Source organism: Anticarsia gemmatalis, chromosome 11, assembly GCF_050436995.1.
Source record: "Anticarsia gemmatalis isolate Benzon Research Colony breed Stoneville strain chromosome 11, ilAntGemm2 primary, whole genome shotgun sequence".
NCBI lineage: Eukaryota > Metazoa > Arthropoda > Insecta > Lepidoptera > Erebidae > Anticarsia > Anticarsia gemmatalis.
This window is the reverse complement of record NC_134755.1, coordinates 12097817-12123743: the sequence shown is the minus strand read 5'-3', so window position 1 is coordinate 12123743 and position 25927 is coordinate 12097817. Positions and strand designations below refer to the sequence as shown.

The window sequence follows — 25927 nt, the reverse complement described above, 5'->3', positions numbered from 1 at the left end:
GCGGTGATGTAGACAATACTAGCTGTTTACTCCGATCTTGCACCGCGCGGTCAAAAGATCCCCGCGGTCATATGAACTTAGCCTTAAGTTTCTTCAAAGTAACTTTGATGTACCCAAAATTGTAAGTACGTACGTCGATTGTAAGCACTACGTGCCAGTTAACTATGTGTGTCTGAATACAGGAAGACAGCCTACAAGAGTGTGGGTAACGGAGACTTTAATACGACGACGGTAACTGTCCGATTAGCTTCGAGCGCTTCTTATCTAGTTCGCATTGTTTGTCTCTCTCAGCACTTCTCCCACTACGTCTCTAGTACCTCTAGCATATTTTTTTCGCCTTCTGGACAGCTTTCTTTATTCTTTGGCCACGCTGAACGAAACCACCAGTTGATATTTCCAGCAAAGTGAATTGTTGTAGTTCACTCAGTTTATTTGTTTTGAAGGCAAAATAAACAATCTTTCAACAAAACGTCCTTTTATTTTATTTATAAATAAATTACATCACAATACACTAAAACTAAACTTATTTATAAATCATACGAAATCTTTTACAAACAAAGCCGATATCATTTGGAACAGGGTGTGCACTTTTGTATCTTCGTCTTAGGTCAATGCCCTCAACAATATACAGCTGAAAGACACTATATTCAGCTTCGAGTTCAACTTTAGAATCTCAACAGTTGCATAGACTATTTTTATTACTACAGTTTTGACCATCGAAGCTGTTAAAAACAATTGAGGGCAACTTAAACACGGTCATCTGATTGCAAACTAAGTAGCGCCTGTACTATGCACCTACTGATAAACATACTTATGTACATACATAATTGAATTAACGTCTTCCATGAAAAATATATTAAAAGATTAAAGGTTTATTTTTCTTACAACTTGCCCCAAATAGTGATATTTTCATTCCATTCGTTCTCAGTCTCGTTCACATCACAGGCGGGATTCATATACGAGCGACACATTCTTACAATAATTTCTTCAATTTGCACTAAAACTAAGTATTTGTTCAACTTTTTAATGCTTTCTTGTGGTCCCTTATTTTTGCGTCTGACGGCAGCAGCAGGCCTACGATTCCACCGACTGTAAATAAAGTAATTATCGTATTAGTCATCAAAGAAACAATAAAACTTACAATGACTAAATTAAACGTTAAAAATAAAGAAGTAAAGTAAAAACAAAAAGATGATTGTAGTCTATTAGTAATCCCCTTTAGCACTGTGTCCCGGGGAGACAACTGTAGCTCAATTCTCTACCACTATCCACTACCGACTATCAAGCTATCAAGAATTTTGCCCAAAAATCTGATCAGCACCTCTAGTGAGCTAAGTATCAACTATTTTGTCAGTACAATTTGAATAACAAACTCTTGATACTTGACAATACCGACTGTATGAATTGCGCTAGTCTAAATTTCCTTCTCCATTCTAATATAGGTGAGAATTGCTCTATATTTTCTGAATTGTCCACTGTGACAAGTTTGCACGTACAACATTTTTGTACGCATTACAAACATACAAAATTATAGGACCCCTCTGTGAAAGAACGAAAAAAAGTGTAAATGTCTTACAGCATGTAACAGATCCGAAGATGTAGAAGGCATATTCGCAGTTGTTGTCCAGCAGCCGCTTGAGGATGTTGATGCCGAAGATGGCGCTGCCACGGCCCACCATCAGCGTTAGACATACCGCCATAGCCCTGGGGAACAAATTAATATGGTTGATAAACTGATCATGGAAATTATATCTTATTGTTATTCGTCTAGTTTTGTTTATTTGAAACCCAAGTACCTATGTAATAGCAAGCCGCATAAAACGATCTTTGGGGTTAAGTTACGCTTGCCGAGGTGGTTCTGTGGATGGGTGACCGTATACCGAGTTTCATAGTGCTTCGGAAGGCACGTTAAATTGTGAAACCCGGCTGACATTTTCAGAAATGTTTGACAACGTTACCAGTAGTCAGAAGCTGGAAAGCCTGCCAATCATTCTTACCGAATGGTATCGTGTTATTACCCAGTTAATTGGGTTGTGTAGGTCAGATGGGCAGTCGCTGCATGTAAAATACTGGTATTCAACTGCATCTCGTGAGACTGGAAGCCGAATCCAACATAGTTGGAAGAAAGGCTAAGCTGATTAATTGTTGCTGTAACATGTACTTACTTAACATAAGTAGGGAAGATATCGACGCTGAAAGTGCTGAGGAAGCCGAAGTTGAAGACTCCGCTCATGAAGCACATGAACAAAACAGCGCTCAGCATCCAGAACGGACTGCTGTTGATGCATAGGGCTGATACACCTGCCACCACCTGTGGAAAAATATTACAATATAAAGTATTTTTATTACAAAAGTAGCTGTACTACAGTTTCATATCTGTGTGTGCCGATTAATACTGATCTTCTGTGAGCCGTAGCGTGATGGTAGAAACCCTATGGTCTACCTTATAAAAGTGACTTTTATGTAATAAAAACTTTAAAATCTGGCTTCAGACTACAGGAGATAAACGCGTTCAAACAGAGAGACAAAAACCTTATATGTTTTATTTCATTACTTCCTATGCATATAAAAGTTTTCTACCGGTCTTTGATAAGTACTGTAGTAGTACCTGCAAAATACCTTTTTAGTGCTCAGAAACGCTTAATTTCATGTAGCCTTGGTTACTATATAGCGTATTGTAAGCTGATATATTGAAGATTGATGTTTGAATAGACATATATTTTACCTGAACGCCAATAAAGAGGTTCTTCCTGCCGAGCTTGTTGACGAGCCCACTCATGCCTATGTTCATGATGGCTAGAATGAAGTTGATGCCGAACACCATCGTCATGGCGAAGCTGTTCATTGAGCAGTCTGTACTCTGCAAGATATAAACGAATATGGAATCAAACAACTTTTACTTAAAACACAATACTAGAAGCAAATTAAATATGGTGAAGTATCAGGGACATTCAGGGAACATGGAAATTTTCATTGATTGCTATCCCACGCAAAATGACAAGATTTTATTAGGTGTCTATCTATTATACTGCCTTAAAAAATTTAGTTTATTTTAACCCACGGCTGTTACAATGCTGGGCCGGGGTCCCAAGGAGGGTTTAGGAAGGGGTTAAGTCTTGAGTCAACCACACTGACTGAACTAAAATGTTATCCAAACTTTAAGGAGGGAAGAAAATGGAGCAACGTCGGTTATATTTATAACGCTTTACTGGATCGGGTCCAGTAACTAATAAACAATAATAACTGATTTAGTAGAACAAAATGTATACTAACCTCAACCACAGTGGTCGAGTTCTGATAGATCCTGATCATCTCGCAGACGGTGAGATGTGAGTTGCCTTCCATCACAGACGTCATGAACGCATTAACAATGAACGGCAGCCATACCGTGAACGAATTGGAACTGGAAACAAAGAAATTATTGGATCTTCAAATGCAGTTTTCTATATTTTTGGATCTTTTTCAACATCGCAATGTAGAAATTGCGTTTAATGAAGTTGTTTGTACAGGAACTTTTTAAAACTTCATTTTAGACAATGTCGATCAAAAGTTAATGAAAGGAGATCATCCACGCTCCATACATTTTTGGGCCTTTTTTCAAAGTGCCGGCCAACAAAAAAAAGTGGCATGTATCGATAGAGCTAGCCATTTGAAGCAATAGTTAGTATGGCACGAAACCGGTAGGATCGCTTTGAACCGAGTTATACCGGTTTGAAGATTCATAATATTCAAACATTAATTCATTTCTGAAAGTGCTGTGAAACATAAAATAATGATTGATTTTGCTAGAATTAACTATCTAAAGCAAACGACCACTCTGAAGTTGATTTAAGGTCGTAAGCACACGTATCAACTCGGAAACGGGTCGTCACCGTATCAACTCGAGCTCATCAGTATTATTTGTATGTAATTCCCTACTGTAACACACTTATCGGAATCGTTATGTGATCGCCCCGGCTCACGACCATAGGAGTGGTTCGTATGCGCATTATGCATACACCAGCACCCAGGGTGGAGTGCAGGACTATGTGCAAATTCCGATAGAAGGGCGGGCATACCTTCTAAACCGCAACATGTGTCCTCATAACAAGGGCCCTCATCACAAATGGTGCCCGAGGCACAAAATATTGTTCCACATGCCGATGAGTCGGACATAACAACCCAACGGCAACACTCTAGGTGACCTCTTACCTAGACGATGGTTTGTTAGTTGCACACAATCGAGGGTGCGGCCCCTTGGGTTCGCTAAGGGAGGATGCGCTGACCTTGCACAAGTCGCCAGTGACCAGTCCAGTTGCGACGCATTGAGGCGCCGGGGGAATCAAACTCGCACCTAAGGGGCCGCACCCTCGGTTGTGTGCAACTATCAAACCATCGTCTAGGTAAGAGGTCACCTAGAGTGTTGCCGTTGGGTTGTTATGTCCGACTCATCGGCATGTGGAACAATATTTTGTGCCTCGGGCACCATTTGTGATGAGGGCCCTTGTTATGAGGACACATGTTGCGGTTTAGAAGGTATGCCCGCCCTTCTATCGGAATTTGCACATAGTCCTGCACTCCACCCTGGGTGCTGGTGTATGCATAATGCGCATACGAACCACTCCTATGGTCGTGAGCCGGGGCGATCACATAACGATTCCGATAAGTGTGTTACAGTAGGGAATTACATACAAATAATACTGATGAGCTCGAGTTGATACGGTGACGACCCGTTTCCGAGTTGATACGTGTGCTTATGACCTTAAATCAACTTGAGAGTGGTCGTTTGCTTTAGATAGTTAATTCTAGCAAAATCAATCATTATTTTATGTTTCACAGCACTTTCAGAAATGAATTAATGTTTGAATATTATGAATCTTCAAACCTGTATAACTCGGTTCAAAGCGATCCTACCGGTTTCGTGCCATACTAACTATTGCTTCAAATGGCTAGCTCTATCGATACATGCCACTTTTTTTTGTTGGCCGGCACTTTGAAAAAAGGCCCAAAATGGATGATCTCCTTTTGAAGTAAGAAAAGTTACAATTCCGTACCTCGATTCTGTACCACTATCGACTACCGACAACCGGCTAGCTATCGTAATTTTGACATTTAGAATGTACTGCCAAAATGTTTCCTACGACACCCGTCAGAGTCGCTGATCAGATTTTCATACAAAATTTCTCGATGACAGTTCGGTTGTCGGTAGTCGATAGTAGTAGAGAATCGAGGCACAGGTATCCGCTTCTTTATTAATACCTATAGATAAATGTATACTTACGACATATAACTGATGACATAGAGACAGGAGAGCAGGACGGTATGTTTCAAGAGCGGTGGTCTCAGCATAGGCATTGTTTGAGCCACCATGGATGCGAAGAAACCTTTGTGACCAGTTGACTTGCTGTCCTCGTCTAATATCAGCTCATCAACCTGGGGAAGAGAGAGAAAAAAGTTAAACTATTATAAAACTTGGCTAGAAGGGTTTTCGTCAGATGAAACTTTTTTTTGTACTAGTACCCGTCAGTACTTTTTGACAAGACTTATGGATGTGAATGAAGCAAAGAAAGTTTGCAAGGATCGTACCAAGTATTCTCTGGTCTCTGCCTATCCCTATAGAAAGAAGGCGTGATTTTATGTATGAAATTTTATTAATGATAGTGGCGTATAAAGTGCAGTGTTGGCAGCGGAGTATTGAACCACTTTTTTGTTCAAATTTGTTTGTTGGTGTTTTTTTATAAAATAAAAGTTACAACAAAAAATTTACATTCCCGACAACACTATGACTCGGGAATCGAAACCGAGACCAAGTCTTCAGCAGTTTACACAACCACTTGAATCACAAAAACCACTTTAAAAAAAAATTACACCAGTTACCTCATAGCTATCGCCACTCTTGCCATAATTCATCACATACATTCCTCGTAAGACCTCCAGAGCCTCCTTATTCCTGCCCACTGAGAGGAGGTACTTGGGACTCTCATAGGCGAACACCGCACCCAGAGCGCTGATGGCACATGGCATTGCGAAGATCAGGTCGAGGAGCCGCCAGGAGTTGAAGTAGATGTCCAGCACTGGGATGTAGTAGGAGAACGACAGCGGTAGGATTGGGATGGACAAGACTGGAAAAAAAGAAACCAAGTTTAGATGAGTACGAGAATGCTAAAGGTGGCTTTATGGCGCACTTTCTGCACTTTCACGTTTAGTAGTAACTTGAAATCGCATTACTTCTAAGTCTTAAGTTAAGCGAACGCATTCTGTAAGTAAGTATATTTAAGCAAAGAAGAACGGTATTTTTAAAACGTGGATTATCGCGACAAACTTGACAAATGCGTAATTGCGACGATGATTTTAACGTAAACAGAAAAAATCTTTGTGTTTTGGATCAATCTCTAATAAAAAAACCCAAAAAATTGTCACGAATCAGTGCGCCATTTTATTTTTGCTAGCTAAATATTTTGGTTCTTACCTGCCATGACTCCCGTGCCAGTTAAGAAGACGCTGGTAGACAGGATGACAAGAACACTCCTTCTTCTCATCGGAGTACACTCGCTAAGTAATGTCACCGATAACGCAAACGCACCGGACACTCTGCAAAGTAAAACAAATGTTTAAAGATCATGCAATTTGCTTGTTTGTTGTTCACGCTTTCTTTAAGCATTTTACTCCCCATATCGGGGACTAAGCAAGGTACTTACTGAATCTTTCGAACAGTTACGTTATAAGAATTTAAACTGAAATAAAGTTGGATGTGATCTTGCCTGTGGATTTAGCAGCAATCTATTAAACTGCAAAATAGCACGAGGTCTCGTGTTTGATTCCCGATGGAAAAATGCTTTTGGTTTTTCTAATTTATATTAGACAGATGGAAATCCTATAGTTTAGGTACGTGCTAGGTATTTGGAAAAAGGCTTTGACACTTAGTCAATAACAAAAATGGAGAAAAGTGGGACCCTGAGTCCTTCGGAAATCAGAAACCTTACACCTAAAACTTAAGCAAGGTAAAAGTACTCACGAGGCCGAAGATATAAATTTCAAGAAGCTAAGCACTATCCAGTTGGGTGAGAAGGCGGCACAGGTTCCAGATATGTAACTCAACGTCATGGAGATGATGAGGATCTTCCGCCTGCCTTTCGTGTCAGCGAGATATCCCCAGATGTGGGACGTGGCGATGATTCCTAGAGAAACAATAAAAAAATATTAAGGTACTCATTCCCGACTAGACATCATCTTCGCATGCTTTAAAATTATTCTTAGATAGGAAGTAGATTTAGAGTGCAATTAGAGAATTCAAACGCAGGTTAAAACAAAATATTTGCTCTTCAAAGCACGGTGATCAAGGGTGTTATCTAGTATCTACTATTTCTCATGCTCGCACAGAGCAATTTTTTCTCGCAAAAAAAATCAGGCGCGACTTTTTAAGAGACAAGAATCCGAAACCTTTTCATAACAATCGTACTCATTACCATTGCGCTAAAGGAGCAATCAATTGTTCAGTTCAATAAGACAAGCACAAATTACTAGGCAATAATTACTGGTTTTTCTCACCTGCCAAAGGCACACAAGCCACCAATCCCTGCTGTACATTAGTGGTGTGTAGTTCACACACACTAGCCGGCACCAGGTACGACACGGAGAAGATCTCGAAAGTCATGCCCAGGATGATGCTGGCGCACAAAATGAACATGCACAGATTGTACCGTGCATATCCTGGAAACAAATAAATCTTATTAATTAAAGTTAATCTGTACTAGTATTAAAGCTGAAGAGTTTGTTTGTTTAAACGCGCTAATCTCAGGAACTACTAGTCCGATTTGAAAAATTATTTCTGTGTTAGATAGTACATTTATCGAGGAAGGCTATAGGCATATGTATATATAACATCACGCTACGGCCATTAGGAGCGGAGTAGCAGGGAAAAATGTTACGAAAACGGGGAAAAATATGACCCATTCTCTCTTCGGTGACGCAAGCGAAGTTGCGCGGGTCAGCTAGTTAATCATAGAAATATATACATAAGCGCAGCATAAAACCTGTGTGAAGTGCGGAAGAAAAGTTCCGTCAATAGTACTTGTTTGTCAAAAGTCAAAAAAAAGTCAAAAGTCATTTATTCACAACAAAATAGAGTACATAATGGTGTTACTATATTATTATAAAAGTGCTATATCTATTTAACCTCGAAAAGGTATGTGAATTATTTTATAAAAGTGTCATAGAAATTACAATCAAAATTATTACAATTATTACGAATTAAAGTTATTATATTATCAATTAAAGTAAAGTCTCAGAATTCAAATAGTGTCTTAAAATTAAATAGTGTCTAATAAATACAAATTACAATAACAATGTCAAGAACTTAATGATTTACAACAATATTTTGCTTGGCTTTTATACAGTTTTACACATACTTAATTTATTTTGCTTTGGAGCCATTCATTTATTGAGTATATATTTCTTTCCAATAATATTTTTTTAAGTTTGCGTTTAAATAGCGATATAGGTAGTTCTTGAATGTGAGAGGGTAACTTATTGAACACTTTAATACACATTGCGTAACAGTTCTTTTGTATAAGGGTTGTTCGTGGGGTAAATTCTAGAACTAGCCGTTGTCCATTTCTAGTATTTCTAGGATATAAATCTTTAGCTTTTGTAAATAGGTTTATATTATTTTTAACAAAGTTGCAGATTTCAAATATGTACATGCCTGGTAGAGTCAACACTTTTAACTCTTTAAAGTACGGCTTACAGGATTCCCAGGAGGGAATTCCAATCATTGCTCTGATACATCTTTTTTGTGCCAAAAACGCTCTAACGGCATCAGTTGAGTTGCCCCATAATATCAAACCGTATGTTAAGGTGGAACTAACATAACCGTAGTATGCTGTTAGTACTGTCTGTCGTGTCGATGTTAATCTGAGCCTATTTAAGACAAATACAAAACTATTGACCTTTTTACATACACCCTCAATATGTTTCCGCCAGTCACAGTATTTATCCAGTGTTAGTCCTAGAAATTTTGTATCAGATGTTTCATTTATTTTTGTGCCATTATATGCAATATGTCTTTGAACTATCTGTGATCCATGAGTTTGAAATTGTATATAGTTTGTTTTACCTATATTGGCCTGTAAGTTATTACTCTCTAACCATTGTATAACTTTACCTACTGTCGTATTTATTTCATTGTCATAGTTAAGAAGATTGTTGTATGTCAAAATAATAGATATGTCATCAGCGAATAGAATGCAATTATAAGATGTAATGTCAGGTAAATCATTAATGTAAATTAAGAAATACAGTGGCCCAAGAACGCTTCCTTGAGGAACTCCATACGAATTAATTAAATAGTTAGACCGTTCTTGTCGTATGGAAGAATCTGCTCCCATACAAGTAATTTCCACACACTGTTTTCGGTTTTGCAGATAGCTTTTCGTCCATTCCAGAGCTGGACCTCTTATACCGTAATTACTTAGTTTTTCTAATAGGATTTTATGCGAAACGAAGTCAAATGCTTTTGACATGTCAAAAAAGATAACTGTGGTCGGTTTTTTTTTATCAAGATTTTGAATGACATTATTCATTAAATTAAATGCTGCAAGAGTCGTGGATTTTCCTTTTTGGAATCCATTCTGTTCGCTTTTTAGTATTTTAAACTTGTCCAAATATGCGACTAGTCTTTTTTGCATGGCCTTTTCAAACACCTTAGAGAATATAGGTATCAACGTTATTGGCCTGTAGTTTGATATTTTGGTTTTATCTCCTTTTTTAAATAGTGGCTTGACTACAGACTTTTTCAGAGACTCTGGGAAGGTACCTTCTTCAAAAGATAAATTAATTAAATATGTTAAATGAGGCACCAAGAGGTTAACGCATTTCTTAATAATATTAGTAGCAATGTCATCGTAACCCACAGAATTTGTATTATTGAGAGATATAATAATGTCTCTGACTTCTTGCTGACTAAAGGGGATTAAAAACATACTGCTAGAGGTATGATTGTTGTTAGTGTTGTGTAAGTTGGTCTTATTGCCATTGGCCAGTTCTACAAAATATTGGTTAAAATGACATGCTATTTTATAGGGGTCATGTATGAGATTATTGTCTTCTTGTATTTCTTTTATAAAGTCTCGGTTAAAATTGTTTTCCAAATCGTCATTAATAACTTTCCAGGCAGCTCTGCAAATATTTTTAGAGTTACCAATAAATCTAGCATTGAAGACTTTTTGAGAAGTATGCATACAACGTCGTAATAATTTTGTATAATTTTGATACCTAGTTTTGTTCTGCATTGTTCGATTTTTGTAGTAGTTGAACCGTAGATCTCTTTTCGTTTTGCAACTCTGTTGTAATCCCTTAGTTATCCATTTCAGTTCACGACATTTTACAGCTCGCATCTTTTTAATTCTTGGAAAACAAAGGTTATAAAACAAACAAAAGTCTTCATAAAACCAGGTGAATGCCGTGTTTAGAGATTTTGTATTGTACATACTATCAAAACTTAGACTACGAAGACAGTCTTGGAATTTACTTAAATTCTCTTGCGAGTAGTCTCGATTAAATGTAGAATATTTAGTTGGTCGAAATAAGTTTTTTGTTAGTTGAAAGCACAGCATCTGGGCGGTGTCATGATCAGATAACCCGAGTTTAAGTACTTGGCTCGTAGAGTTTTTGATGTTGCTGAATATGTGGTCAATACATGAATTTAATCTTGTTGGTTCATTAATGTGTAATTTTAAATTGTAACTATGTAATATGTCATGTAGGTCTTGTACTAGTTTATTATTTTTAAAAGTATTGATATTAATGTCACCAACTACAATAATTTTGTATTTATAGAATGTCCGTTCAAATATAAGTTTATGTAGTAATGTTTCAAGATATTGCAAGAAAAGATCAGATTTTGAGGTTGGCGTACGATAAACGCATGTTACAATTAACTTTATATCAAGTACTTCTATGCCACAGCACTCAAAAACATTGGCACGTGCAAAGTTTTTGATAATTCCGAGATCCTTATACCTAATACCTTTTTGAATATAAATACTACTGCCGCCTCTACCTTTTTCTCTACAGAAGGTCGAAGCTAGTTCATAGCCAGTGATTTTGGCATTCTTTAAATCACTATCTTTTAAAAAAGTTTCAGAGAAACAAAGAACCTCTGGGAGTTTGTCCGTTATTTGCAAATCTTGTAATGCTATCTCTAGTAGACTTTTCTTACATAAGATACCTGCAATGTTTTGATGAAAAACATGAAATGATGGCATCGAGTTGGTAGTCTTAGGAACGAAAAAGCTGGGTATGTATTGAATTTGTTGCTTGATTAGATAATAATATACGTTTCGTTTTCATGAAATAGTATGGTATAGTACCTTTAAGTGGTTTATTATTTAATACTACGCTAACAGAATTATTGATTGGTGTTTCTTCTTTTATTATTGGTTTGAAGTAGAATGGTATGGTGCCTTTGATTGGTACCAGTTGGTTGTTGTGTTTCGGCAACGAGTGCTTAGCTATGATCGACGAGGCATATACATCTTTGAAGCATCTATTATTATAACATAAGTATTTAGAATGATAGTCATGTGAATCAATATATAAATTTAGCAATCTGCACAATTCCATTGAATTATTATTAGTGTAATATGAATTGAAATAATTACCATGATTTATATATCGACAGTTTTTAAATTGAGCACAAATAGTTTTTATCATACTATTCAACATATTTTCATTTAAGTATCTATTTTCGTTTATACCAAGGACGAAAACCTGTCGATGCTGTAAAAGTTTGAGTGCGGTGGACAGTTCTAGCATCACCTGGGTGGGGCTGTCATCATGTTCACCAATAGATAAAATTATTCGGTCGTCTTCATTGAGCTTCAGAGATAATCCGTTGATTGGTTTTAGAATTTCTTGTGTCGGTGCTCCTGGTTTTGTAGATCCTATGATAGAGTAATGTTCATATTTTGTATTTAGGCGAGAGTCGTAGAGTGCTGTTGATAGTCCTTTGCACTGTGCACCTCCCAGTATGTAAATGTTGCGGTTATCGCATTTGGATGAGGTACTGGGTGATAGATTGACCTCTTGAGATTTTCTAACTTTATTGCTCTCTTGTATGTCTTCGTTTTTTGTGGATAACTCTTTCAACGATATTTCGACGTTTTTGGAAGGTAAGTCAACTTGTGATGTATCTAGATTAGAGTTAGAGATTCGAGTGGAGTCCATCAACTGCTGTCTTGATTTACGTCTAGTGTTTAAAGTTTGTTGTTTAAGACTCTTTCCAGGACTAGTGCATACACTTTTCAATAACTTTATCTGTTGATTTTGATTAATAATTGTATTTTAAAACTGATTATTTTTTAGAATAAGTGTATCTATTTCATTATTTGCACTTTGTACTGGAACTATAATGGCGATTAGCGATGGTATATATGCGATGGCCAAACTTTTTGAAGCGCAATCTAACTGTCTAGCTAATCCAAAAGCCAGTCCAACTGTAGTTAGTTACCATCCACAACAGGAGAGACATAGAGCCCACCTGCCGAGTTGGATATTTAGCATTCTTCCACGAACTGTTTTAAAGATCTCACGAGAGCAAGTTTTCTGTACTACTACTCCTACCTAGCGACAAATTTCGTATCAAATATTGAAATTCTTTCTTAATACAAACATGATTTTAAAATCTATGTTTTGCCACTTTGCGATTCATTAGCGAATTTGCGAAAAAATGTATTGATAGTCTCTTGTAAAGTTGCGACGTTAATGTCTTTATCGAAAGAGAGGCGAGTGCGCATATCTTCACCAACTAGCAGTGGGACGATGTATTTATTTGGAATTGTGTGACAACATATTTTAGTCGTAGATTTTCTGTATAATTTAAAAAACGGTTACCAAACTAGCATAAACAAACAATTCGCCTCGTGATACTAATACTTAACAAACAGTATGTTTGTTGCAAAGTAAACTTAAATATTGATACGGCACAATAATGCGACACTATTATCAATTGTGGCGCTAAATTTATATTGTTTGTTGTACTGTTTAACATCGTGTTATAAGGTGACATGTGCTTCCAAATATAGCTAACAAGAATGCACGGGGGTTCGTTGCTCATGCGAAGTTAATATTTTATAACGGTTTGATGTGATTTGATATCTATGATTTAAAATATTTTCTGAAGGTTATCCAGACACAAGAGGGTTGTTCTTTTGTAAGAAATAAATAGATGAGCCTTGAACTATAGCTAGTCTTAAGTGCAACCTGCGCCGTAACGTCGACTAATTCGTAAACATATGAACACGTGTAATTCCGTATAGTATTGGATGTCATCTTGCAACGTGAAAGTTAGAAATATAAAAGACAAACTTTTGGTTGGTAAATTAAAAGTTAAATGCAGTGTTACTGGTTAAATTGGCCAAACTTCACTCAGAGCCGTAGTCTTAAAGATTTCTTTCTCTCTCTGTGCCTGATGGGTAGGCAGGATTATTCATGAGTATAATTAACGTTCTAGCGCAATTCGTCAATTAGTTATTGTCACTTATACTAAGTTGAAACTTATTGTTCAAAATTAAAACATTTCTCGAAACAGTTGATACGTAAAAACAGTTTTGTAGGCAAATATTGTGTTATATTTCTTCGTGTTGCGAATTCTCATAGCTAGCATTATTCTAAATCAAAAAACAAACAACTATATATACATATGTATGCTAACATAAGACTAAAGTAAATCGCGTAATCAGTAAATTTATTTGTTCTAGTGCCCGATATAATACCTTCTGCTTAGATACATATAAAACTAGAACTGAAATGCTTCGAACTAATTGTAATTAATGCAAATATGCAAAATACGTCGGTTCTACATAGACTTAAGTCAATCAGCCGAACCTTTCTTCCAACTATGTTGGAGTCCGCTTCCAGTCTCACTGGATGCAATTGAATACCAGTATTTTACATGGAGCGACTGCCTATCTGACCTCCACAACCCAGTTACCTGGGTTATAACACGGTACCCTTCGGTAAAACTTGAATATGACAGCCAGGAAGAATTTAACGTGTTTTCCGAAACACGGAAAAACTCGGTACATATATGTTGACCCATCCACAGAACAACCTTGGCAAGCGTAGCTTAACCTCAGAGATCCTGAAGTCTAATGGTATATTTTTTTAAATAGTAGGTCCCTAAATAAATTTCCAATCAGGGTTGGTGTCAGGCACGTTGATCAGCGATTTTGCCGTAAAAGCGTAATGTCGTCGACTTGTGTCTAAGTTTGTGCACAATACACAGGTACACTGTCTATTCCTTCACTCTTATAGTTTGGTAGAACGGTTGAACGCACACACCAGAGAGAGTTCAAGCGCAGGACCGAAGGCTTTACGTGCTCTCCGAGGCACGAAGGTCCACGACCACAACTTCCTAACTCCGGGTAATCTCTGAGAATTTTTTAACAGAAATCCCAGAATAGACTTATTCGAACCCGAGACCCGAGACGTCATGCCCGGCAGTCGCATACACTACCGACCGCGCCACAGAGGCAGTCAGACAGACCTTAGGATTTATAATAATAGTATAATTGTCCTACAATTGTTTGACAATGAAGTTAACCTAGCTGAAAGGACACCTGCATAATTAGATTTTAATTAATTGATTATTAATTGCGCTTACATAAAATTTTAAAGTATTACTAAGAAAGAAAATTATATTTTTATAATTTGCAAATAAGATTTAATATAATTATTATAGTTGACATAAAATCGTATACTCATATGATCCCAATTATTTTATTCCTTTGATCAGATATATTTTTAACGAATACTTTCATCATAATATTTAGAGCCAAAACGGCAATTCACTGTTTTTAAAGATTTATTATCCGCTTCGGCCGTATATGATACCAGAGTTTGGTAACCAGTATCATACGAAGAAAAAATGATCGTTGTAGGATACTGGTATCCAAGTGAGAGGATTTATTATTTTTCTGATACCCTTCATTAAATTTGGTAACCAGTATCCAGTAAGGAATATAACATTCTGCCTATGAAACCAACTTAGCAAAACTGTGATAAGTAAAAGAGTATTTTCCCAACTGAATACTGAGATGAGAACTCTAACTGGTTATGCCATTATATCCACTTCTGGTTATATTATTGGCCTCTTTCATCCGAGTAATCGGATCGCATTCTGTACCAACGCTTATTGTAAACCCTCGCTTTATTGAAAACATACAAGTAAACAAGGAAATACTTCATGAGTTTAGATTTTTCCGACTTCATTTTTAACATTTAGAGTAACACTCACTGTACATCTATAATTAATATTGTGGCAAAGCTAAAGGGTAGATTCGTTTGAGTAAGTTTTTTTCCTGTGGTACATGCGACCATCACTAGTGCTCTTCCTCCTCTCTTCGTAGTGATAAATTCTATTTCTTTACTCATTTTGGACTGCAGGCAACGCAAAAATATACCAATGCACATGACATGCTTATCAGCTACATAAGAGGAGATGTTAAGTATTCACTTGTAATTTTTTGATATTTTCCTTTGCTGATACTCGGTTACATAAAACGAAAAATCCCTATCACTTGGATACCAGTATCCTACAACGATCATTTTTTCTTCGTATGATACTGGTTACCAAACTCTGGTATCATACACGGCCGAAGCGTTATTATCTGGAAAATTTTGCAGGAAAAGAGTTTACTTACTACACAAATTCATATACCTATCTATTTTAATACTGTGAATATTAAGAATAATACAATTTTCTGTCTTACAAGTCTTCATCACTCGGTCAGTATCACTGGATCTAATTTTTATCTTTCACCATTACCTCTATCGAAAGGTAGACTGTACGACATTAACATAGACAAAAAAACCTAATATGCAATTTAGCCAAAGCCAACCAAAGGGCCCAGAATGACATAAATTTTAACGAAAATATGTGAAAATATTAAAACTGACTTACCAGTCATATCGAGCGCCTGCTCGAAGGCGACCCTGTTGGGCTTGGTGTTCATGTTCATAGTGTCGACACTCACAGACACTGCGCGACACTTGACTCTCAGTGTCAGCACGCCGACACTCTGCGCCGCGACGCTCTACTGACACCACACCACACGCGACACGCTTTATAATCTTACATCTCGTGTGTATTGAGGTTTAGAAGATGATAACGGGTTCAGTATGTTTAAAAAATGATATTTTTGTAAGTACTTTTAAGTATAATACATACATACATAATATCACGGTTAATCAGAGTAAAATAAAGTAAATAAACAAATTGAACCAATTTACTGTCCACTGCTGGGCAAGGGTCTCCTCCCGTAGCGAGGGAGAATTAAGGAAGTCTTTCCTTGAGTCCACCACGCTGGCCAAGTGCGGGTTGAGAACTTTGTATGCCTTCTAGAACTGTTCTTAAGTCTTAGGCATGCAAAGTTGCATCAGGATGTTTTCCTACACTGTTGTAATCAGTGATAATTTTTTCTAATACACACATAACTTCCAAAAGTCATTGGTGTTTTGCCTCGGGCTCGAACCGTCGACCACTTACGCGTACTAATTTATATCACTCAGCTATCACTACTGCTGAATTTAATTATATATTTAATATTAATTTAGAATAAAATACGACTGAAAAAGGTAGACAGTCCCGAAGCGATAGACTTGCCGTCTTCAACGTCAAGTCTCGACTCGCGGTCTGGTAATGAGATGTATTTTCTTAGAAATTCACTACCGTGATCTTTTTCCTCTTTTATTTATTTTTATTATAGTACCTACCTAACCTTCGACAATAAACATCTTCCGAGAAATATATAATAACTGACTGGCCATTTGATATTATCAATAAAGATTTTTATTACAACTGCAAACTTCAAGACTTTTGTTTTATTTTGAACTAAGTAAGCATTTGCGCAATGCCTAGCAACATGTTTTGATGAATCAACAAACGCATACTGAGGTATAATATGACTCGTAATAAATTAATTATCATCAATATTACATGAACTGAATAAACGCTTTATAAGTTTGAATGTTTTGATTGATTCCTATAATATCAATGGAGACTTTGACAGTACACAGAGGCCTATTTCTTGGTAATATGCGTTAACAATCACTAAATCGTTCGTTAACCGTTTTTTTTTCATTGTCATTCAAGTCGCAAAAAATATTAATGCATTATCAAAGTAAGTCGATAAAAAGGTAATTGTTTAGTCTTACGCAAGAACTATAATTGTTTTAAACTTATTTGACAGTTAATGGTTAATTTTAGTCCCAGCAAGGTAATAAAAGAAATTTCATTTCAGTGCTATCCTGCAGCTTCCATCTCTCACCTGAGTGCTTAGTTTGCCTTCTGAGGCGATCTGCATTCATATAGTACACTATACATACTTTATAATATTATAAATGCGAAAGTAACTCTTGTCTGTCTGTCTGTATGTCTGTCTGCTACTCAATCACGCCTAAACTAATGAACCAATTTGCATGAAATTTGGTTTGGTGATATTTTGATACCCGAGAAAGGACATAGGCTATATTATATCATCACGCTACGACCAAAAGGAGCAGAGTAACAGTAATTAATGTTACAAAAACGGGGAAAAATTTCACCCATTCTCTCTTATTGGACGCAAGCGAAGTTGCGCGGGTCAGCTAGCTTTTGTACCCCATCTTTAAATGAGGTTATTTTTCTGTCAAGCTTGCATCTAGTTTCATAATATTGTGCATAGTTTCCTTTTATTACGGAATCCTACTATCAGAACAAATCTTATCACTGAACAAATAGTTAGAGTAATTATGTGAAAAATTACATATTATTGTTCTTGAGTGAAGAAATTCGATGCAGACTAATTTTATAGTGTATCAGTCTTCAAATATTAGAATAAAGAAGCATATGAAATATATATTTTCGTTCACATTTGTTTAATTGATGGCGTTACGTACTACCGGACCGATATTGGAAGATCTTTCGTTAAGGAGTTACTTTGTTTTTGAGTGCATTAACCTACATTCGACTCATTATAGGCTATAAGTGTATTATAGAGTACATTTCACTCATGAAATACGGAGCTTATGTTCATCTGGTATAAAGTACCTTTCAAATTGTGAAACATTTTATATTAGGAACTAGCGGACCTGACAGACGTCCTGTCTAATAAATTAAAAATTAATTAAAAAAACATTGTCCAGCGGACAACATTGTGAATCTAAACCATTCTCAGATCCCCTTGAACACACACAAAAAATTTCATCAAAAATGGTCCATTCGTTTAAGAGAAGTTCAGTGACATACACACTTACAGAAGAATTATATATATAAAGATGTATTAGGTTGTTATAGTTCTATAATTATGTTTGCACAGCATTTTTTACGATACGATTAAACGTCTTTTTGAACAGAAATTACCAAAAACATAACAAAAATATAGCACAATATAAAGGGTGAATAATATTATGCAATACGTCATATTGCGCAATGTTATTAATAATCCTTTAGTAGGTAGTATTACGGCTTTACATATAAAACTCAAAATTCCAGCTCTTTCTTATTAGAAATAACATAGATACATAAACACCCGCGTACATAATATACATAAAAAATATATAAACAAAAATAGATCTTTGTAAATAAAGCAGGAGATGCGCAGTTTAAAAAGTCGCGTCAAAGAAAATCATGGTTATGACTTGCGAAAGATATAATGTAGGGAAATCGTTGTTTCACGTTTTCTAAGCTGCACTTGAGAGTCTAGTGAAGATTCAGATATCATTATCACTGTCATTTTTATATAGAAAAGGTTATGTATCATTAGATTTTGCACTGTTGTTTTTTGCACACGATTGATTTTACTATTGATCCGTGTGCTACGTCATTCGCGTGTAAAATAAACCTTGAAGACATTTTCTTTATAAAATAAATAAATTTAACCCATTACTGTCCCACTGCTGGGCAAGGGTCTCCTCCCGTAATGAGGGAGGGGTTAGGCCTTGAGTCCACCACGCTAGCTAAGTGCGGGTTGGGGACTTTGCATGCCCTCAATAAATGTTTTAAACAAATTTTAGGCGTGCAAGGTTTCCTCAAGATGTTTTCCTTCACCGTTGGAGCATGTGATAATTATTTCTAATACACACATAACTTCGAAAAGTCATTGGTGTGTTGCCTCGGCTTCGAACCTGCGACCACTTGCGTGAGAGGTGTCAACTTATACCACTCGGCTATATTCTTTGATGTGGCCTTTTCAGACATTAAAACATCTTGTTTTACATCCTTTTTTATACTTATAATAAATCTGTAGAGAGGTCAATTCTGTACATGAAATATATTTTTAAAATAACTATCAGGGGGTGATTTGTGATCGACACTGATGCCAAAAATGCAATCAGTAAATTTTTTGTCTGTCTGTCTGTCTGTATATTCTTTATAGCTAACCCGCGCAACTTCGCTTGCGTTACTTAAAAGAGAATAAATAGGTCATAATTTTCCCCGTTTTTGTAACATTTTTTACTGGTACTCTGCTCCTATTAGTCGTAGCGTGATGATATATAGCCTATAACCTTCCTCGATAAATGGGCTATCTAACACTGAAATATTTTGTTAAATCGGACCCGTATTACCTGAGATTAGCGCGTTCAAACAAACAAACTCTTCTTAAGTTTAGATATATTCTTTATAGAAGCAAAAACTACTTGACGGATTTTAACGAAACTTGGTACAGTTATTCTTCATACTTCTGGGCAGGTCATGCGTTCATAGTATACTTTTCATCACGCTACAATTAGTAGGAGCACAGCAGTGTAAGGAAATGTTGGGAAAACGGGAGAAGTTATTATAGGGACAATAATATACAAATATAGGGACATATATTTGTGTGATGAGCATGAGTATTTGTTCTAAGTCTGCTTGTAAATTTATCTACATAAGTATGTATGTAATTTTAACAGGTCGAAAGACGAATCCAAAATGCAAGGGAGAGCTTCTGGGCCCTAAAAGAACACCACAAAGGGTGATCTGCCGATTGCCCTAAAACGAAAACTCATCGACATGTGTATCCTGCCTGTCCTAACCTACGGTGCTCAAACGTGGTCACTCACCGAACAGCAGAGGTCCAGCATCAAGATCTGTCAGCGTGCAATGGAGCGCAGTATGCTTCATATTCGGCGAGTCGATCGCGTTAACAACCTTGCGGTCTATTACTCAAGTGGCGGATGTAGGACGAAAAATCGCTAAATTGAAGTGAGAGTGGGCTGGCCATGTTTCGCGCATGCATCCGGAGAGATGGGCGAGGCTGGTGACAGATTGGACACCACACGACGGACACCGCTGTAGAGGCCGACCACGCCGTAGGTGGCATGATGATTTAACGGCATTTGCGGGTCCATCGTGGCGGAGCTTGGCACAGGACAGACAGGTTTGGAAGGAAAGAGGGGAGGCCTTTGCCCAGCAGTGGGACACATAAGGGGCTAACAAAAAAAAAGTATGTATTTAGAAGTATATAAGAATATTTGTCAGTTATTTGGCATCCAAAGTTTTCTAGTGAGTTGTCCAATAATACTTAAACTTTAAATCTCAGTCAGCTTGCGACCACGGCGAGTGAGAGAGACCACTTATACGGGTGGTAACATTAAGTAATTTTTATAACACGTTACATTAATATTTATTTACAGCTTATTGTTATCAAGACCGTCTAGATGAGGCATATCACTCACGAGTTAAGCAACGCGCAGCCAATCACATGAGAGTGTCATCACGCGATCAGCAGACAAATCTCTCATACTCTCTTATGATTGGCTACAGTCTTAAAATGCGTAGCTAATTATGAAATACCTTGTAACAAACGTAGCAATGTGTGGGTTAAGTAGCCCTTAGCGCGGTCATTTCATAGATGGGTGGCCGCATAGTGGTAATTAAGCTGGGCGTCTTCTTGCTTCGGAGGGCACGTAAATAGGTCCCGGCTGTTGTCTACTAAGATAACAGTCGTTAAGTCATATCAAAGGACTCTCGGGCTTTAACAACATTGACACTAGGTTGACCACTAACCATACGACAAACAGCGAACAACAGTAAATAAGGTTTTTAATGCTTACGGGGGTTGCACAATCTGGATGAACCAACAACCTTTTTAGCTAGAATTAAAATCTGAGAGCGGTTTATTTTAGTATGCTATTGGTGGGAACTAGAAGCTACTCACTCAAAATAGGAAATTCATCACTATAGCCAGTCAATTCATTTAAAAAACGTTATTTCACCTTTTCCCCCTTCCGGCAATCGCTGAAACAATACCTACATTTTCAAAGATTTTTCTAGCAAGAAAACCTAAAACATCATTGTAGAAGTTAGTCTAGAATCTAGTTGTCCTTTTTGCGTAATTTCTGTTGAATTCAGTGACGAAAATAATACTATTTTTTATTTCACGTCAAGTTTAATCTAGTGTCTTAGTTACGTATTTCTAATATAAACGACTGCCTCCGTGGCGCAATGGTTTAGGTCACCACGCCAATACCACTGCGTCGGGTCGTGGTCGTGGTCTGATTGTGCTTTGTGTCCGTTGTTTGTATGTTTGTAAATGTCCCCGCGACACAAGAGCAATTCTTAGTGCGGGAGTTGTCTTTAAAAATAAAAAAGTTTAAGATAACATCTTTTAGTACATAGTTTACATTACTATTATTGTCTAACTGTCTCTGTGGCGTTGTCGGTAGTATCCGACTGATCAGTGCCGGTTCGAGGTCCAGGCTTCGATTCCCAAGTCGGACAAGGTGTTATTTTTCTTATTTATATAAGACTAGATTCAGAGCCCGGCTTCCCCCGTGGAATTTTACCACCTTCGGGCGGGAAATTCCAAATCTCTTAGTGCTACACTTTCGAAGGAATCTTCATACCAAATATCAATTTTCTACGTTCAGTCATTTCGGCTGTTCTTAGTCAACCAGACAGTCAGTCATTCAGAGTTTTATATACATACATTGATTTCATCAATTTCCTACAATTGATATTATCAGAGTAAAAGTAATATCGCATAAATTTCGTGTCGGAAGAATGACATTTACGATTTTCATTGTTAATAAGAAAAAGGTACTGGTGCAACGTATTGCAAGAGTGACGCACTAGGCAACACACCGAAGATTCATGCACTACGACCATACTCCTTTACATGGATCTGAATAACTATTTGATGGTAGAAATCATTTCTCTATCCTGTAAGCGCAAAATGTTATGTGACCATGGACTAATGTATGATCACGCACGTTATACCTGGAGATGTAGACGGAGGGGGGTATGAAATATACCCACGTTTATAGTTATAAATTGAGTTTGAGGCGCCCATAGCCAGTTGTGCTCACCGGTCGGTAAACGATCTGTGGGTTAAGCAAACCTTGGCTCGGTCATTCCATAGATGGGTGACCGCCTAGTGGTATTTGAACTGGGCGTCTCCGTGCTTCGGAGAGCACGTAAAAAGTCGGACCCGGTTGTTGTCTACTAAGATAACAGTCGTTAAGCCACGGCTTGAACAACTTTAGCACTACGTTGACCACTAACCATACGAGCATACGATACATACAGTTATAAATAGTGTCCAATTTTCCCATTCCCAAAACGAATATAAATTTTCATTTAAAACTTACTAAAGCCTAGCAGTGGAGCAGTAACGAGTTAAAAAAGGCAATAATTTTCAGTCGCATTGAAACTCGTTGCACTATAACATTAACAACAAATTAATCTAAAAACAATAATTATAGTATAATTACTGAGTTTTAATACAATAGCCTGCCTTGTACTGGTAGATTGATAAGTTACAAGCAGCATTATCCTGACAACATTAATTAATGGCGATTGGCGATAGGAGAACCTCGATTCTCTACCACTATCGACTACCGACAACCGGCTAGCTATCGACATTTTGACATTTAGAGTGTACTACCAAAATGTTTCCTACGACGCCCGTCAGAGGCGCTGATCAGATTTTCATACAAAATTTCTCGATGACAGGTCGGTTGTCGGTAGTCGATTGTAGTAGAGAATCGAGCTACAGAAAACTTACTTCTAAACATTATGACACAAGAGCAAATAGACGTATACAAATATATCCTTTAACAAAAAAATATTATTCTTCATTAAAATATTGTAATAGATTAAATCAATTACTCCTTAAGGTCTCGTATACAATCCATAAATTGTCAATCAAATATAAAACAATAGCAACAAAAAAACACGTAGAATTAAAACAATAGAGAATTATAAAAAACTAGCTGACTTCGCTTGCATCACATAAGGGAGAATGGGTTATCATTTTCCCCGTTTTTGTAACATTTTTCGTTGCTACTCCGCTCCTAATGGCCGTAGCGTGATGTTATATAGCTTAAAGCCTTCCTCGATAAATGATCTATTCAAGACAAAAATATTTTTTCAATTAGAACCAGTAGTTCCTGAGATTACCGCGTTCAAACAAACAAACAAACTCTTCAGTTTTATAATATGAGTATAGATTACAACACTGTCTTGGTAGGAAATCTATTTAATTATAAGGTTAGTGGAACTACGAAAAGGCTGGAGAAAATACAGAAAGTACCTACTTTGGGATCACTATACTGGGATCAATGACTGTACATCGACATCAGACTCTCACATCTGCCAATAATCTTATTGAAAAAAGACAATTCCCGCACTAAGAATTGCTATTGCCAAATTTCAGCCCGACCCGTCCAGAGGTTTGGGCTGTATATATAAAAAAAACTATCCCCTGGTTTCTGAGGTACATTTAGCGGTACTTTATTTATTCAATAGCATTTAAACTCATACAAAAAAAAAACGCTATTGTAACTACCGCTAAATGTACCTCAGAAACCGGGGCTAAGTCAGTCAGTCTGTCACCTTTGAATTATATATTTTTATATATAGACCCCAAGACTTCAATGAATTGTACTTTACGACTATCACACGAATCACCACACGTGTTAAGAAAGTTGCACAACATATTCCATTATTTTGAAGTAAGGAAAATATCCAATGACGTCATCATACATACATATTAGCTCACGTGTCTTCGCATGTAATAGTACTGCGCCTCCCGATATTAACATAGTGATATTATTTATATATTATTTAGTTTTATCATTAATTAAAGGTGATATATGTGCTGAGGTTTTGTAGTGTGATGTTTGTGCTGCAAATATGCTTAAGATTATTATGTTACTGTTTGATTGGAACAGAGTGTGGGTGTGTACTTTTGATACAGGAGCTGTGAGCATGATGTATTATACTTCATAAACTACTTGTTGCTTATGTAAATATGCCCGTTTTCGTAACATTTCTTATTGCTACTCTGCTCCTATTGGTCGTAGCGTGATGATATATAGCCTATAGCCTTCCTCGATAAATGGACTATCTAACACTGAAAGAATTTCTCAAATCGGACCAGCAGTTCCTGAGATTAGCGCGTTCAAACAAACAAACAATAATATTAGTATAGATTAGGTCGGGAAAAAGTCCTTTCGCATTATAGTATGTATGAACTTGTAATAAAATATTTTCTCTACACTAAAAAACTCGATATTTGGGTACCTCACGAGCTCATTGAAAGAAACCTAATGTACCGTGTACTCATTTGTGATTCTTGAAGCCAAAGAGATTTTATTACAAGTTCATACATACTATAATGCGAAAAGACTTTTTCCCCTGTTGGTATGTTGGAAATATTGAAAACATATTTCAGGATGGTACAATGCAATAGGCTTTGTTTTATCCAGTAATAGAACATGGGGCTTTGGTGACCATAGTTACATGCATGGTCCCGGGTACCAAGCAGTCAGGTCATGTTATAATGTTATATCGACGCAATGATAGTGGTGGCTGCCTTAAATTATCGTGGATCGTGGGTTCGATTCCCACACGGAATATTTTTTTTGCGATGTGAAATTATCTGTTTAGAGTCTGGCCGAGAGCAAATCTGAGTTCTGGAGTTGTCTTCCTATTTTTTTTTTCTTCTGGGTCTCTGTCAGCCGTTTATTATTGTCTAGCTGTTTAAACTATCAGGGTTGCAATTGAACTAGCTAATAAGGTTTGAATATGGTTTTACCATCTATATTCATTGTTCCATGTTTGTGAATGAAATCCTACTCGACCCCGTCCATCAAAACTTGGTCATCCAAATACAATAACTAATCGAATACAGGCTAACGAGCATTGTAATCGTGTCATTAGTACTGTCACCGACTGTTACCAACATCATTTAAGATTAGGATATAATTATACTCCCACGCTAGAAATTATTTTTTTGTCCTTGTGTCATGGGGAGTTTTACCCAAAAACAAAACACAATGTATAACCAGTAGCTCGATTCTCTACCACTATCGGCTATCGACAACCGACCTGTCATCGAGAAACTTTGTATGAAAGTCTAATCAGCGCCTCTGACGGGCGTCGTAGAAAATATTTTAGCAGTATATTCTAAATGACAAAATTTCAATACTCAACAGTACCAATTGTACAGAATCGCGCTACAGTTGCTCGATTCTCTACGACTATCGGCTATCGACAACTGGCTAGCTATCGAGAAATGTATGAAACAACCACCTGCGCCTCTAACTAGGAATTATTTTGGTAGTTCATTTTAAATTGTCGATTCCCGGCCCTACCGACTGTAGAGAATCGCGCTACAGAAACAATTGTTTGGAGATATAGAAAGTATGTGTTCTATACAAATAGTTGACTGCCTCTGTGGCACGGTCGGTTGTGTAATTTGTGTACGGCTGCCGCGCAGGAAGTTTAGCTCCTGGGTCGTTCCAAAAAGTATTTTCAAAGGTTTTCTGTTAAGAATTTCTAAGAGATTGGCCGGAGTTAGGAAGTTGAGGTATGTAGACCTCCGTAAAGCCGTCGATCCTTCACTTGACCGTACAAATAGTACTGTATAAGGTGGCCTTTTTCTACTAATCTCTTCTAGTGCAAATTGAGAACTATAGCTCT

At 37.0% G+C, this 25927-nt stretch overlaps 1 protein-coding gene across 1 annotated transcript; it reads right to left on the bottom strand.

Moving 5' to 3' along the window:
* Positions 1-458: 458 nt before the first annotated feature.
* On the bottom strand, positions 459-16095 carry LOC142976545 (putative transporter svop-1). The gene is made up of 11 exons (XM_076119971.1): positions 15941-16095; positions 7528-7689; positions 6995-7157; positions 6449-6570; positions 5857-6101; positions 5261-5412; positions 3274-3403; positions 2726-2860; positions 2166-2311; positions 1577-1704; positions 459-1089 (listed from the first exon to the last, which is right to left on the bottom strand). The coding sequence occupies exons 1-11, from the start codon at positions 15996-15998 to the stop codon at positions 1016-1018; spliced, it is 1515 nt and encodes a 504-aa protein (XP_075976086.1). The 5' UTR covers positions 15999-16095; the 3' UTR covers positions 459-1015.
* Between the last annotated feature and the right edge of the window lie 9832 nt (positions 16096-25927).

What these genes read in the sequence shown, in the direction of transcription:
- LOC142976545 (XM_076119971.1), bottom strand. Translation starts at nt 15,998, where the DNA reads ATGAACATGAACACCAAGCCCAACAGGGTCGCCTTCGAGCAGGCGCTC. An exon ending in GGCTTGTGTGCCTTTGGCAG is followed by an intron (nt 7,158 to 7,527) that starts GTGAGAAAAACC and finishes TTGTTTCTCTAG; the next exon opens with GAATCATCGCCACGTCCCAC. An exon ending in TATGTCATCAGTTATATGTC is followed by an intron (nt 3,404 to 5,260) that starts GTAAGTATACAT and finishes CTTTGTTTCCAG; the next exon opens with TTCCAATTCGTTCACGGTAT.